The 14,068-nt window shown below is 51.5% G+C and overlaps 1 protein-coding gene across 24 annotated transcripts in view; it reads right to left on the reverse strand.

Moving 5' to 3' along the window:
* Window positions 1-14,068, reverse strand: part of KCNMA1 (potassium calcium-activated channel subfamily M alpha 1) — a 730,059-nt gene that overhangs the window by 506,875 nt on the left and 209,116 nt on the right. For all 24 annotated transcript variants that reach the window (XM_044239898.1, XM_044239897.1, XM_044239893.1 and 21 more), the window contains exon 2: window positions 6,696-6,857. In XM_044239898.1, coding sequence (XP_044095833.1) covers window positions 6,696-6,857 — 162 coding nt within the window. The remainder of the gene's footprint in view (window positions 1-6,695; window positions 6,858-14,068) is intronic.

Below are 14,068 nucleotides of genomic sequence, written 5' to 3' on the forward strand. Positions count from 1 at the left end.
CTCCACATGTCACAAGATATTCTTTTGATTTCTTTTTTTTAAACACCATTAAAAATGTTAAAACCATCCTTAGCTTGCGAGCTTGGGAGCCAAACAGGCAGTGAGCTAGATTTGGACCACGGGCTGCAGTTCACTGATCCCTGGACTACTTAAATGTTTCCCAAAGTGTGTTCTTTATGATGCCTATAGGTTTTTCCTAAGGAAAGGGTTTAATGGTGAAATAGGAATGGGAAAGTTTGGGCAAAGCAAAGCCTTTCTGCCTTTTTACCACAGGACTTCTTTAAGCCTTGCATGTTGATATGCATTGACAAATCTCAAAAACAGGAGAGAAAGGAAGTCTGTCCAAGTTCCAGGAAACCCATTTTTATCCTAGAGCATCTCCTAGATCTAGTTTTCTGTAGAAGCCAATTAAAGCAGCGAGGATGAAGTCTAAGCAACCGGCAGCAACGGCACCCAATGTGATCCTGCCTGTCTTTGAACTTCTCCAGTGACAGGCAGCTCACCACCTATCATGAGTTCCTGCTGGATTCAGTGACTTCTCTCACTCACGTTTTCCCAACCAATGGTGCTGGGTCACAAGTAACAGACCTAGGGCAACGTAGTGCACCCTTCAAGGTGAGGACAAACATTTCCTGTTTAATGATATAAAGAAAGCACCCCTTCCTTGACCTACTGATTCATATCCAAAATATAAACTCTGCATAGGATAAAATAAAGTTATTTTATCCTAGACATTATTAAGTCCTGGAGAGCAACTGCCATGCATTTCTTTTCAAAGACGTCTCCTTAGGGGAGAAAAAAACAAAAAACTCAAACAAAATCCCAATCAACTCCCAAGTGCACAGACGGCAGGACCTTCCCCTTCACTATGAGAACATTCTTACAAAGAATGCAGGCCCATGACATCTCTGGTCTTTTTGTGACATAGGACATTTGTAGGTGATTATAAAAATTTTATGTAGATTTGCCTGAAATGTAATAAAAAGGGGAGGGAGTGCGGATGAGAGGAAAGAGAGATGGAAATGTGAGCTGTGCGTGAACTTGCCACCAGGCAGCCCTGGAAAAGAAAAGTACAGGATGCTGATAAGAAATGTCAGCTGCACCATGAGTCACCTAAAGGGAGAAATGAAAGCAATAAATGTCACATAGTTGATTAGGCACATGCCCACGTGCAATGCCATTTTGTCCAAGCGGTCCAATTTCACGTGCAAATGGCATAACAGAACACGTCTATTTAACCCTATTAAACCGACAGGATTATTTCTGTTTGAAAGGCGTATTTGATACATATTTTCTTTGGGGCCCCGGGTGATGAAGATAGAATGGCCCAGCCTGTGTACAGAATGTGAAGTAAAATGCCACACGGGCAATGCATTTAGGAAGATTAAGGGCAAGATTGGTGTTTTTCTTTCTCCTTCTTCAACAAATCATCCCGATGACAGCAAAGCACGTAGTCTATCTTCTCAGTCCACGGATTAGATCTAGATGCCTCCTGGAACAATATTCAAATGTAGTGGCATGGGAATATGGGGGAAAATAACCAAAAGGAACAGTTCTGGGAGTTCTCTCTTTGCTCAAGGAGCTGATCATTATAGGGACAAAAACCAGTCTTTGAAGAGAAGCAAAAATTACTGAATGTATAAAGGGCTTGTAGTACGGCCCAAGCAATGCAGACATGTAGACCCAGCTTGCACCTTGAGGTGAGGCCATGCGTGGCCACGGGACATAGTGTTTTCTTCGAGAGACAGTCACTCAGAGATCAATGTAGGGATTAATAAACAAGAATGTTCGGAAATAAAATGCTTAACAAAGATGGTGTGAGTGTGTATGTGTGCCAACATTTAGCCATCTGTGTTTCTGTGTGTCTGTAACTTTCCTCATTATAAATGGGTTCTCTGGTACTATAACTCTTGTGACATATTACCTTACAAGGTTCCTTCTTAAGGAAGTTCTTTCTGCCTTTTGATATACTTACTAAGTAAGCAAGCAAACAGACCACGGGTCAGCAACCTATGGCCACGAACAACAGTCTGGGCCACCACTTGTTTTTGGCAAGTTTTATGGGAGCACAGTCACATCTGTGTATTGTCCACAGCTGCCTTCAAATGACAATGGCAGAGTTGAGTAGTTGTGACATGGTCCCTAGATCTGCAAAATCTAAAACCTTTACTATCTGACCCCTTTTGCAGAATACCTTCCCAACCCTGAACTAGAGTAACTCTACTACTGACTTTGGATTATGATTCTGTAATGTACAACCAAGCAATACAAAAGTCTACTCTGTTTCTTGCCCTCTTTATTTATATATACCACCTTAATCTTAGAAAAATGTAATTAGCGGGACGCCTGGGTGGCTCAGTTGGTTAAGCAGCTGCCTTCGGCTCGGGTCATGATCCCAGCGTCCTGGGATCGAGTCCCACATCGGGCTCCTTGCTCGGCAGGGAGCCTGCTTCTCCCTCTGCCTCTGCCTGCCTCTCTGTCTGCCTGTGCTCGCACTCTCTCCCTCTCTCTCTGACAAATAAATAAGTAAAATCTTTAAAAAAAAAAAAAAAGAAAAATGTAATTAGCTCACCAACCAGTAATGTAGCATATAACCACAGACATGTAAAGTGTGAGGAGGAGGGTAAGACAATCAGGACAAAGGGAAAATGAGCCAAAGGACACAGAGATGTAGTGAGGGGGGTGTGAAGTTGTAGAATGCAAATCTTGAAGTGCTGTGTGCTTTCCATGGGCCATGAACTTGGCTCGCAGCAGCCACTACAAGTAGAGGGCCATGATCCCTTTCCCAACTTGAAGTGTTCCCTGAAGGTCCACCAGGAAGACACAAGTGCCCTTTGTGCCATCCCTGGCACAAAGAACTACCTATCTCCTGAGATTGTGCATAAAAGGAACAGCAGGTGTGGTGAACAAAGGCCCCAGCGACACCCCAATGGCTGGGAGGCATCTCCACAGCATTTACTGTTACACTGAACAGTCCCGTAGCCAACTTCACGTCCCAAAGTGGGCTTTACACCGATTCTTCCAGTACATTCCCAAATTTTGACATAAGCATGCACCCCCCTCTCATAATCAGAAAATAATATATATCTTTCATTTAAAAAAAAATAAATAAAGGAAGGAAGCCGCAACACTTGTCAGCCTGGTGCTCACTTTGACACAGAACCCCTCAGCCACATGCTCCAAGAGGAGATTCGATCCGGTCTGGCTCTTCTCCTGAAGCTAAGCCTGAGTGCCACAGCAAGAGACAAGGCAGGCTATTCTGAGACCTGAAGCCGAAGCTCCAGGTGGGAACTAGGAAAAGCACTGCTGAATGGTGACTATCATTTATCTCTTTGCACACGGAGCCCTACAACTTTAAATCTACTCTATCAATATAAATAGTTCACGCCCTGCATCTCTCTTGCTCACGGCTTTACACCCAGGGCCTAGAATAGTGCCGGGGGCAGGTAAGAAATAAGTACTTAGCTGCACGAACCATGTGCTCGTCTGAGAGAGCCCAGATAGCAGGTGTGTCTACAGATGTGCTGGGGTTGTCTTGGGGAATCTTCCCCAACCTAGGCCTTACCCACAATGCCTAGCTCTGAGACTCTCATCTATGACAATGAGACAGGTAAGAAAGGGGCCCAGGTGTGGAGGCCAAGCTCCTGAGCCATGTGTCAAAAAATAAAAATTGAAAAGGGAAACTCTGAACAGCTGGATGTCTAGTCTTGCTTCTGTCCCACTGTTGCAAGGATAAACATTTGGACAGCTCAAGACAAACACAGCTTTGGGTTCTGCACAGGCAGGGCCGCGTTCTGGTACGCACTGAGACTTCCCCGTGAAATCTGCTCCCTCCTCAGAGCAAAGCCCTGCCTTCTCCTGAAGGAGAGGCCTGTTCTGGAGGTACGGCCTGGAACTCCCAGATGCCTACTCTCCATGCAGCGGGATCTGCTCTGCTCTGAGAGAGCCAGAGCGGCCTGGGCAGGATTTTCTCCAAGGAGACCTTCAGAGAGCAGCTGGCGTCACCACGCTCCTCCATGCAAATGTTAAGAGAATCAGGCCAAACTGCCTCAGGACCTAATTGGCTCAGACAGTAATGGCAAAATGTCACAGCCAAAGCGACAGCTGCCAGTGGCTTAGAAAAAGAAGAGGCATTGTCTTCGACTGGGAAGTAACGACATGGAAAGAGCACTAGACGGGGAGTCCGGAGGCTTGCAGGCTCGGGCCCGGCTGGGTCACTTCAGGCTGCATAGCCTTCAGCAAGGCTTTGCCCTTCCCAACCCTTGGGTTCCTGGACTGTGAGATGGAGAAGAATTCATTGACAAGACTGGCTCTCTTGCTTCCTTGTCATTAACTCCTACAACCTACCAGCAAAATCGGGAATATGGAACAAATATCACATGCGCCTTGCCATGATCATAACATGTAGGGCCTTGCACAGTGCCTGGCTCACAAGAAGCTTTCGAGAATGTTACTGTGAGCAGGAGTATCAAGATGGCTACTGGAGCACTTGGTCTGTGAGTTCTGCTCTCAAAACACCTCCTCCCACCTGCCTGTACCACACGGAGCTCGTTCAGGACTTGCTGCCATGGCCTGTCCCCAGCACCAGACCTCACAGTCCTGCCTGACCCTCACACCTCAAGCTCCTGCCTCCCCAATCCGCCCTCCACCTGTCCGCTAATATTTCTCTCTGCACAACCTTCCATTGTGATGCCCCTCCCTCAAAATCTCCTTTCCCTAAAAAATTCAGTCCAAATTCCTTAGCTGGGCATTTGAAGACGTGACAAGCTGTCTCCAGCCCACCTTCCCATGTCTCTGTCCCCTCGGGTGCCTCTGTGTTCACGGCCTGGTCCTCGCTCCCTCCACGCCATGTCCTTTCTCTGCCACCTCTGGAATGATCCCCTTTCCTCCCTCTGGGATGATCCCCTCTCCTCAACAGACATTCATGATGTTAGCTCCCAGTTCAAACTCCAATGCTTCTGCCTTATTGTTTATTATTTAGGTATTCTTCTCAGCTTCTAGCCCACTAAGTGGTCCCTTTCTTGTTTCCAAGCTTTTATCTTTGATGTCTTCTCTGTCATGAAGCATGGGCTCAGTTCATCTTGAAATGGAAGTTTTAGCCCAAAGGATCTCCTCCCTGTGCGGTGCCACGAAGGCTTTCTTGATGGTCCCTATGCCCCCACGCTCAGCGCCCCCTACGCACACCCACACGAGGCTTGTACTCGTCGCGTTTCTCCTCCAGACGTTCTTTCAGTCATTTCTGTCCATGGTGCAATGGAATTAGATCATATTGTTTTCCACAGGGCTGGAAAAAACGCCTGGCCGAGTCATCCTCAGTAACTCTTGGCTGATGCTGATGACGATAATTAGGGCTGTCTAGAGTGCCACAGTGGCCATGTGGAAGGGACAGGCGTCGCATCTGGGCAACCAAAGTGTCTGCTGAGCCTCGTCCACAATCACTACCTCAGGTAGAGAATGCACTGCCTGCGTTTCTTCCCACATGATTGCCCAGACCTGGAATTCCACCTCCACAAGCTTCCTACACAGAATCCACTCCTGCACAAGCACAGAAGAGCAACGGAGCCTTTACCAGAGACTCTGCAGGGAGGGGAGGATGGGGTATGGCGGCACAGCCCGTGGCAAGCCACCTTCACTTCCTCATTAGACTCTCCGTGCCGCCGCGTCTCTCCTGGTCCTACCAACCTGGGTCGTCTTGCTCCAGGCAGTAACTGGCCTCACTGGTTCCTCTCTCCTCCTCTCCCAAGCCCCAGCTTTAAATCTCTTCCCTTTCTATGTTTCCGTCAATAGACAACAGCCACGGCTTCACATCCAGACTCTCCAGAAGGCTCGGCTCCCGAAAGCTCCCTCCATTAACAGAACCTTGACCTCCTTGAAGGCTGTCTGGCCACCACCTTTGTGACACAAGCATGACATTCAGTGTCTTATCCCCTCCCTCAAGCAGTTTGTGAGATATTCATTCCGAACGTAACATAGAGTTCTCCCCAAGAAGGATCCTGAGGGGTCAACTTTCACCTCCTCCCTACATTTCCCATCACCCCTCACTGAGCTTTTGCCAGGAAGCATCAAGGTTTCCAGTGTTCCTGCCCCATCTTTGATTTACCCAACCATCAAAACATTCCCATTCATCCTTTGAGCCAAATGAGTCTTGACCAAGCCCCAGTTTCAGGCCCAGCAAGGGCAGCTTCCAAAATTGCAGCAAGAAATCACTGGGAATAGAGCATCCTTCTCAGGAGAACCTCTGTCAGAGCAGACCCAAGAGAGCCGATGGGCACGTACAGAGAACTCACCGGATCCTGGCATTTATCCTTTATGGGCTCTCTGCAGAATTCTGAGCACATATTGCTTCAACTCCCTTCTCCTCTCCAAGATTATCAAGCTGTGTACGTGTGCGTCTATGTGCCTGCTTGTGGATGTGTGCATCCTTGTGTGTGCATGCCTGCGTACACCTACCCTGATGGCAGAGGAAATGCTCTCCATCCTCCCAACAGACCCTCATTGCTCCAGATGCAAATCCCCCCTCAAACCACTGGCTTATGTATACAGAACCCAGCCTCCACTCCACGACCCACTGTTCACGCCCCACTTCCCAACAGTCGAGGCCTGGAGAAGCCCCAGGAAACATGGCATCCCTCTAAGCAAAGGCATCATGGACCAGACAGCAGACCTCCCCAAGGGGGAGGGAGTTGGGGACTCACCAGGACTCTGCCAGTCAGTGTCTGGGCAGATATCATCACCCCCGCCCAGTCCTTCACAGAGGTCATCCAGCCGACCTCAGCTGCCACTGCCTCCTCTTTTTCGTCCACTGGCTTGAGAGTGCCATCCGCCTGGCTTGAGCCATTGTTAATCTTCTGGGCCTCCTGGCAACAGAGAGAACAGGGTTGAGAATAGGAACCAACTGAGTTTATTAAACACAACCTACCCAAAAGAATCAAAGTTGGAAGGGTCCTGGTTGATGTGGGAACTGGCTTGAAGGTACAAGGGGCAGGGAGATGGAATGCATGATGGCTTTGGATTTCTTTTAAATCTTTTTCTTTAAAGAATCTTTTCTTTATTTTCTCTTAAAATATCTTTGTGAGAGAAAGAATGAAATTGATCGCTTTTCACTTTAAAGGGAAAAACAATCACGAAGCTCAGGACGGAAATCATCTCGTCTAGGGTCGGGAATAACTATGAAGGAGGTGAGGTTGACATGCTGTGGTCTCCACCTGCCCAGCCTTCCTATCCAGCTCACAGGAGTGCTCGATCTTTCTTAAGAAAATCCCCAACTCCTCATCTCGATCTGTGTAGTTCAAAAAGAACTGAAGGCCGACAATGGCTCTAGGAATAGAGACTGATTAATTAGACCATCCCATCCCTTAAGCAAGAGCAATTGGGCGAGTGATGGTTACATGACCCATGCCAACCCAATACACTTCAAGCCTGGGACTTTTGCTAGAAAGAGTAGGAAAGGTAATCCTTCCCTGAGAATGAAGCCACCACAGAGGAAGCTATAAGTGACAGAATACGGATGTCATCATTTGAACATCTGAATCCAGCTGTGCCTGAAATCCACACCAGACCTTTTTAATTACAAAAGAGAATAAATTGTGGCTAAAAACATGCTTGAGTAAACAAGGTTGACTTCCTCAGATAAATGAGCCCCACGTGGGGCCCTAAATCACATGCTTTTATATGCAATGTGTCCTCTGCCTACTTCTCCCAGAGAGGGTCAAAACTTCCTCCCTCGCCTCCCTCAAGTCTTTGCTCAATGAAATCTTCTCAGGCCACCCTTTGAAAACTCCAAGTTGCCTTCCAATAGCACCACCTTTCTGTTTTATTTTTCATTCACTGTGATACTCATTGAGTATCAGCCCCTTCTTGGGCCTACAAGTGACAAACAAAATACAGGACACCCAGAGAAAACGGAGTTTCAGATACAATACAAATTTTTTACATGACACATAGCTATAGCTATACTAAAAATATATTCTATAACACATATATTTAACTGGGCCCCCTACTTAAATATCCACTGAGATTATGTTTGCAGGTACAGATGAAGAAAAAGATGCCGGGCCAATTATGTTCACCCTCAAATTTAAAAGCTTAGAATCAAATTTCAAAGCAAACACACTGTGAGTTGGAGCAAGGGAGAGAAACCAAGGCAGATGCGAAAAGCTTGGTCTGCAGTGAGTGGGGGTAAGGCAGAGGGAGGAAAGGAGAGCTGAGATGCACAGGATGAGTCATCCTCCTGGGGACTTGCAAGCAGGCCGGAAGCTACGGTTCTCCCCTTCCGGCCTCCATGGGCTCGAGGGAAGTCGAGAAGCCAGAGGGTGCCTTAGCAGCACTGGGGGCTCATGCTGTCTCTCCTGGTGTGTGAGGTCCCCGGGAAACTAGAACAATGTGAGAGGAGGCCTGTGGGGAGCCCCAGGGTGGGCCGGCTCAGGGCCACCTACATACACCTGTGGACTCTGCCACCCAAGCCACCTAAGGCGAGTCTCAGTGGCCTGGTAGGACCCCGAATCTTGACCACGTGGAGATTCTGCTGGTGTAGATTCAGCTCTCCTGCCGCATGGGATCACTGGGACCCCGCACCCCCTATGATGGGGACAATATGGCCTGCCACATAGATGTTGGAGGGATTAACCAGGGCCCAGAGGCACACAACACACTTTCAGTTCATTAGTCCTACCACCTCCCGCCTCTCCTTGAGCCACTGGCACTAGAAAGCAGTGATTCTCAAGTTCGAGTGGGCATCAGAACCACTCAGAGGCCTCATTAAAACACAGTGCTGGGCCCCGTGTCAGAACCTACCGATGCTACCAGCCCAGGAACCCCACTTGGAGAACCACCATTCCTAATCATGTTGGCACGGCTTAATCATCTCTGCCTGACCTAAAATGGGACACGGACCTGAACCCCCAGCTCTTTCCAAGCCCCTCTCTTCACCCGAAACAGAACACCGCCTGTTTCTTTCAGAACCCAGCGTTGGGGGTGGACAAGGGAGAGGTGGGGGCAGGGCAAAACCCTCAAATCAGAGGCTCTGTGTTTCCTTCCAAGCAATGTCCACCACACCCCACCCCACCCCAGCGACCTGTCAGAGCTGGTCCACAGCCACAGGCTGCTCCTCAGCCCAGGAGGCTCAGGCTCCACAGCCACCTGGCAAACAGGCAGACCTTGGAGGAGAGAAGCTGCCTGGAAGGGGCCAGGAGGCAGGGAGTCCCCCCCCCCACCCAGTCCCAGTGGTTTCAGTGCATCAATAATTCAGAGCACAAGAGGTATACTGCAGAGAATGCCCTTTGTCAGCCCTCTTAACTATTGTTTTACAAGGCATTCATTATTTTAATTACTTTATGATAGGCCAGGAAAAACACAGACTCAAGAAAGATAATGCCGTGTTTTTATTTGTTTACACTAGATGCCATGGGCTTAATTACCACAGTGGGTTGGAGGCAGGCCAGCAAGGAGGCCGGGGCTCTGGGGGGGCCTGCTGCCCGCCGGGCGGGGGGTTGCCACCTTTGGCCTCCTCCAGCCAAAGCATCCCTTGCTGGCAGCAGGTACAGCCCCTTCCTCCAGAGAAGAGAGGGCAGAGGCCTGGGAGGTTATGTCTTTGTGGAGACACACGGCAGGGAAGGAATTGTAAGGGACAGTGCCCAACACGACAGTGACTGGCCACCACTTACCAAGCCAGAACAGGATGCCATCAACCAAAGTTAAGTGCTTTCCGTGTACAGTCTTGCTTAGAGCTTACGATAATCCAGCAGGCAGGTGGGGTTATCCCCATTTCACAAACAAGGTGACTAAGAGCAGGTATTGCTTACAGGAAGGCACCGAGCTTGAGAGGGCTGGAGGCAGACAGCCCACCGGGGCTTGGTCAGCTCTGCACTGACGAGCTCACGAGCCTCACCTCCTCCATGTAAATGGGGATCAGCAAGCCAACCCTAGCAAGACAGCGGCGAAGCTTCTGTCAGATAAACCATGTACAGTGTTTGGCCTGGTGCTGGGTAGCCAGAGTCCCCAAGAGCACCCACGGATGGGACTGGTTGCCTTCAAGGAGAGTCAAAACTGAACCACATTGTTTGGTGGCACTGAGAGGGACGCGAGGGGACCCAGGCGGGACACTCACCCGGAGAGAAAACTTAGTAATTATGGAATGGAGGATAAGCGAGTAGAACTTCTAAAAGCTATGATTTTTCAGTGAAGCAAGGGGCCCTTAGCAGGGAGGGCGCCATGACTTCTGGAGGGACTCCAGCCACGTGGCACCCCCTAGGACAATGGGGGCAGGGATTCCTACAAAGAGTGGACCCTCGACCAAGGGGCCTCTTAGATCCCTTCTGATTCTGAACTCCATCAGATCAACCTCCCACGCGAGATGAGGAGACTGAGGGCCCGAGGGAGGCTGCCTCCTGGGTCCCAGGACACTGCTCTCTCTCCTATGAGGAGGACCATGCTGGGGGTGGGGACCAGTGGGCAATGGTGCTTTGCTGAGTGGCAAAGAGGGTGTCCATCAAAACTTCCACCTCCCGCTGCAAGAAGGACTCAGCGGCCCTTCCGGGAGGGCTCCTAAGCAGGAGTCAGGCTCCCTGGTATCAGGAGAGGCCTGGCCCTGATCCCCACTCACCCTCCAGGAAGACCACTGTGTGCAGGTACCTCTGGACGTGTGGGCATGTGTGTGAGACAGAGAGACCCCACAAGCACAAGCTAGAGGCTCCAGCTACCCTAGCCTCAGACAGGACACCAGAGATTTTCTGAAATGGAGAGAAGGATGCCCGAGGGAGAAGAGAAGAACGGGGAAGGAGGGGGAGCGGGAAAGAACAAGACAGGAGCGTGTCCTGGAAGATGTAGATCTGGCTACAGCCGCCCCCTTGAGAAAGGGGCTTGGTCTGAACTTCAGAGGCCACTCCTCCCTCCAGCCCTGCCCACTCTCCCCGGTTGAGTCTTCCGGAAAACAGGCCACAGCTGCCTCCTGCAGACAACAGGGGACATCTCATGCCAGTGCCCAGATGGCAGGGTGGGGAGGGTCACAGGGCAACAGTACAGGTCCAGGGGTCTGAGGGCCCGGTGGACCAGTCCCCTCCTGCTGCCTGCTCACAGGAATCTCTCGCCGGCCTCACCCCTGCTGTGCCTTCTCCCTCTTCCTTCGAGCAGCATGTCCCTTGGTGACTTCCTCTGTCACCTGTGGCCAAGGGCCCAACCAGACCACACTTCCCTGGTGCTCCCTACACAAGAGCACATGTCTGTTGGATGCTCAGGCATTTTTTCTGAATTGTAAGATCCAACACCCCAAAGCCTCAGAAGGGACCTCAGCAATCCCTTCAGATGCCAACGCCCCTCTCTCTACCCATGACAACACCACAGGCTGGAAGGGAAGCCACATGCCCGGTGCCCCCCACCCCTGCCCCCTCTCTTGCTCTTACCCTTGCTGCTTCCTGGGCAAGATGGTGCATCCCCTCAAATCCAGCCCAAGGGAACCAGCCACTCCCAACCACACCCCTCCACTGCACCAGCCTGCAACCTGGAGGCTGGGTGTTCCTGGGCCTGGCAGAAACTGCTGGGCCAGGCTTTGCATGGAGGGGCCGTGGCAGGGAGTAACCTTTCTTGTCTTCAAAGGGCCTGGCTTTCCCCAGCCATGAGAGCAGTCCTGGCCCAGTGCTGGAGAACAAGCACATTTTACTCCCAGGACCTCCCCATCCCCCAGCCTCCACTCTTCAGTTTGGGGTACCCTCTCCATCTCCCATCCTTCCTGAACTGTACCCAGCATACTGCAGACTTCAGGTGTGGGGTGTGGTGGGAAGAGCTCTGAGAATCAAAATACTCAAATCCAAGTCGAGCTTTTCTGGACGGCCTTAGATAAGTCCGTTCATTTCTCAAAGCCTCTTCTATAAACAGCCATGAGTGCTGCCTTGTCATCTGATGAGTGGAGCACAGCACTGAACTGTCTTATGGGGGGTGGTGATGGTGGCATTGCCTCCCTCTGGTTCGGACAGGAAGCAATGCTGCTCTGGAGAAAGGAGTCCCAGGCCCCCAAAGCCAGGCCCTAAAGAACATATGGCTCAGCTCTCAGATCCCCCGCCCAGCTGTATCTTGCAGGGCAGGGCCCCCATTATCTCCCTGAGCCCCAACAGGATGTTGGAATTGCCAAGTCCTGCCAGGTGGCCCACTGTGCTGGCCCCACCCTCCTGTGAGCTCCCGCCGCACCTGCTCCTGCCTGGCTAGGCTCACTCATCCTGGGGTACACTTACACCCACACCTGTCGGGCTGAGCCTGGTGCCAAGGCCACCCCGGGCACCACACCTGCTGGGTGACTGCAGAGGGGAGGGTGGGTGGGGTCAGCCACTGGGAGGAATCCAGAGTCCCCGTGCCGCTCCCTGCTGGGGCTGCCCCCAGAAGCTCCGAGTCTGCCTCGGTTTGATTTCATCTCAGCAATCCGGACACCAGCTCCTCGTCCCAGATCTGGGAAGTGGCTTGAACAGTGCTCATCTGGGAGGAAAACTACTCTTAAAAATTTAAGTCAGATCGTGCTGGTGCTGTGCCAACACCCTCCTGTGGCTCCTCGTCCCACTTGGAGGACAAGTCACAGCCTTCACACAGTCCAACGCACCCAATCTGTCCGCGCCGGCCGCCATCCCACAAGTCTCCCACTCACTCACTCTCTCCAGCCGCGTCAGCTTCCTTGTGCTGCCAGAATGTTCCAGCCCCATTCCCATCTCGGGCTAACTGCACCGGCTGCTCTTCCTGCCTCCGAGAGCCCCCCGGCTGCTTGCCTCATCACTCTCGGGTCATCATCACCTTAACACGGACAGCTTCCCTGCCCGCCCTGTCGAAAATGACACCCACCCCACACTGACTACCACTGCCCCCCACTCTATTCCTCCTCTGGGCAGTTATACCACTAGCCTGCCTGCTTCAGTCCTCTTTCACGGTCTGTGAACCCCATGAGGGAAAGACTCAATGTTCCTTTGGGTCACTGCCGTGTCCTCAACGGTGCCACGCTGTGAGCTCCGTGGAAGCACCTTCCCCATCTTGGTGAGAGACAGGAGCCAAGGGTGAAGGAAGGGAGGAAGGATAGAAGGAAGAAAGGAAGTAGGGAAGGAAAGGAGGAAGGAAGGAAGGAAGCAAGCAAGCAAGCAGGGAAGGAAAGAAGAAAGGAAGGAAGGAAGGGAGGACAGAAGGAAGAACGCAGGGAAGGAAGGAAAGGGAGGGAGGGAAGGAGGAGAGCTACAGCACATGGGAAGTCCGTTCCAGGCACCCACAGCTTCTAGAACAGGTAGGATTATAGATCAGTAGTAACGAGACCACCGCTGGCAACCGTGTTGAGCCTGACCGCAGTAACTGTACTGAGGCTATGTCACAGAGGAGGGCCTATGGCCCAGGAAGACACGGTCAGACTTTCAGCCCAGCTGTCTGACAGCAAGAAGAGGTGAGTGAGACCGTGAGGAGCAAACGGGATCAGATGTGTGGAAGGACTGTGGGCTACCGCACAGGGCCCGTGAGAGTTTATAGTCATCACCGAGGACTCAATGTGCCCCACTCCAGGGTATCGCATGGACGGCAGAGATCCTTCTGCGAGGTCCCTGTGCCTTGAGAGGGTGGTTAAATCAAGGACAGAGACACACGGTTCCTTTCTTGGACAAAAACCAGCTTGGAGCCAAAGACCACCCTTCGTGGAGCAAAAGCATCAAATCAGAAATGAGCACGGCCAAGCTGACAGGCCGTGAAGCCTTCCTCCTAAGCACCCAGGTGCCCGACGCAGATGTGACCAGAGAAGGAGATGCAGGTGATCCTGAGTCCTGCAGGGCCCGAGGCACCTGCGGGGGGGGGGGGGGAGGATCAGACATGGACCCTCCTCCCCCACCATCCCTGGGGACCCGATGGAGTGGGGTGGAGGGGGGACTACAGCAGGGGCAGGAGCAAGCCCCATTCCCGGAAATCCCAGGCCTGCATCCTCTGTCCAGAGCCTTGCACCACAGGATATTTCCTGGATGCTCAGCTTCCCCAGGGCTGTCGGGGAAGGACTGGAAAGTCCCGTCTGTCCTCTCCCTCCTGGGTCTTACAGGGAGTCCTACTCCATCCTCACATTTCCCTGGTC

This window comes from Neovison vison, chromosome 2, assembly GCF_020171115.1.
Source record: "Neovison vison isolate M4711 chromosome 2, ASM_NN_V1, whole genome shotgun sequence".
Lineage (NCBI taxonomy): Eukaryota > Metazoa > Chordata > Mammalia > Carnivora > Mustelidae > Neogale > Neogale vison.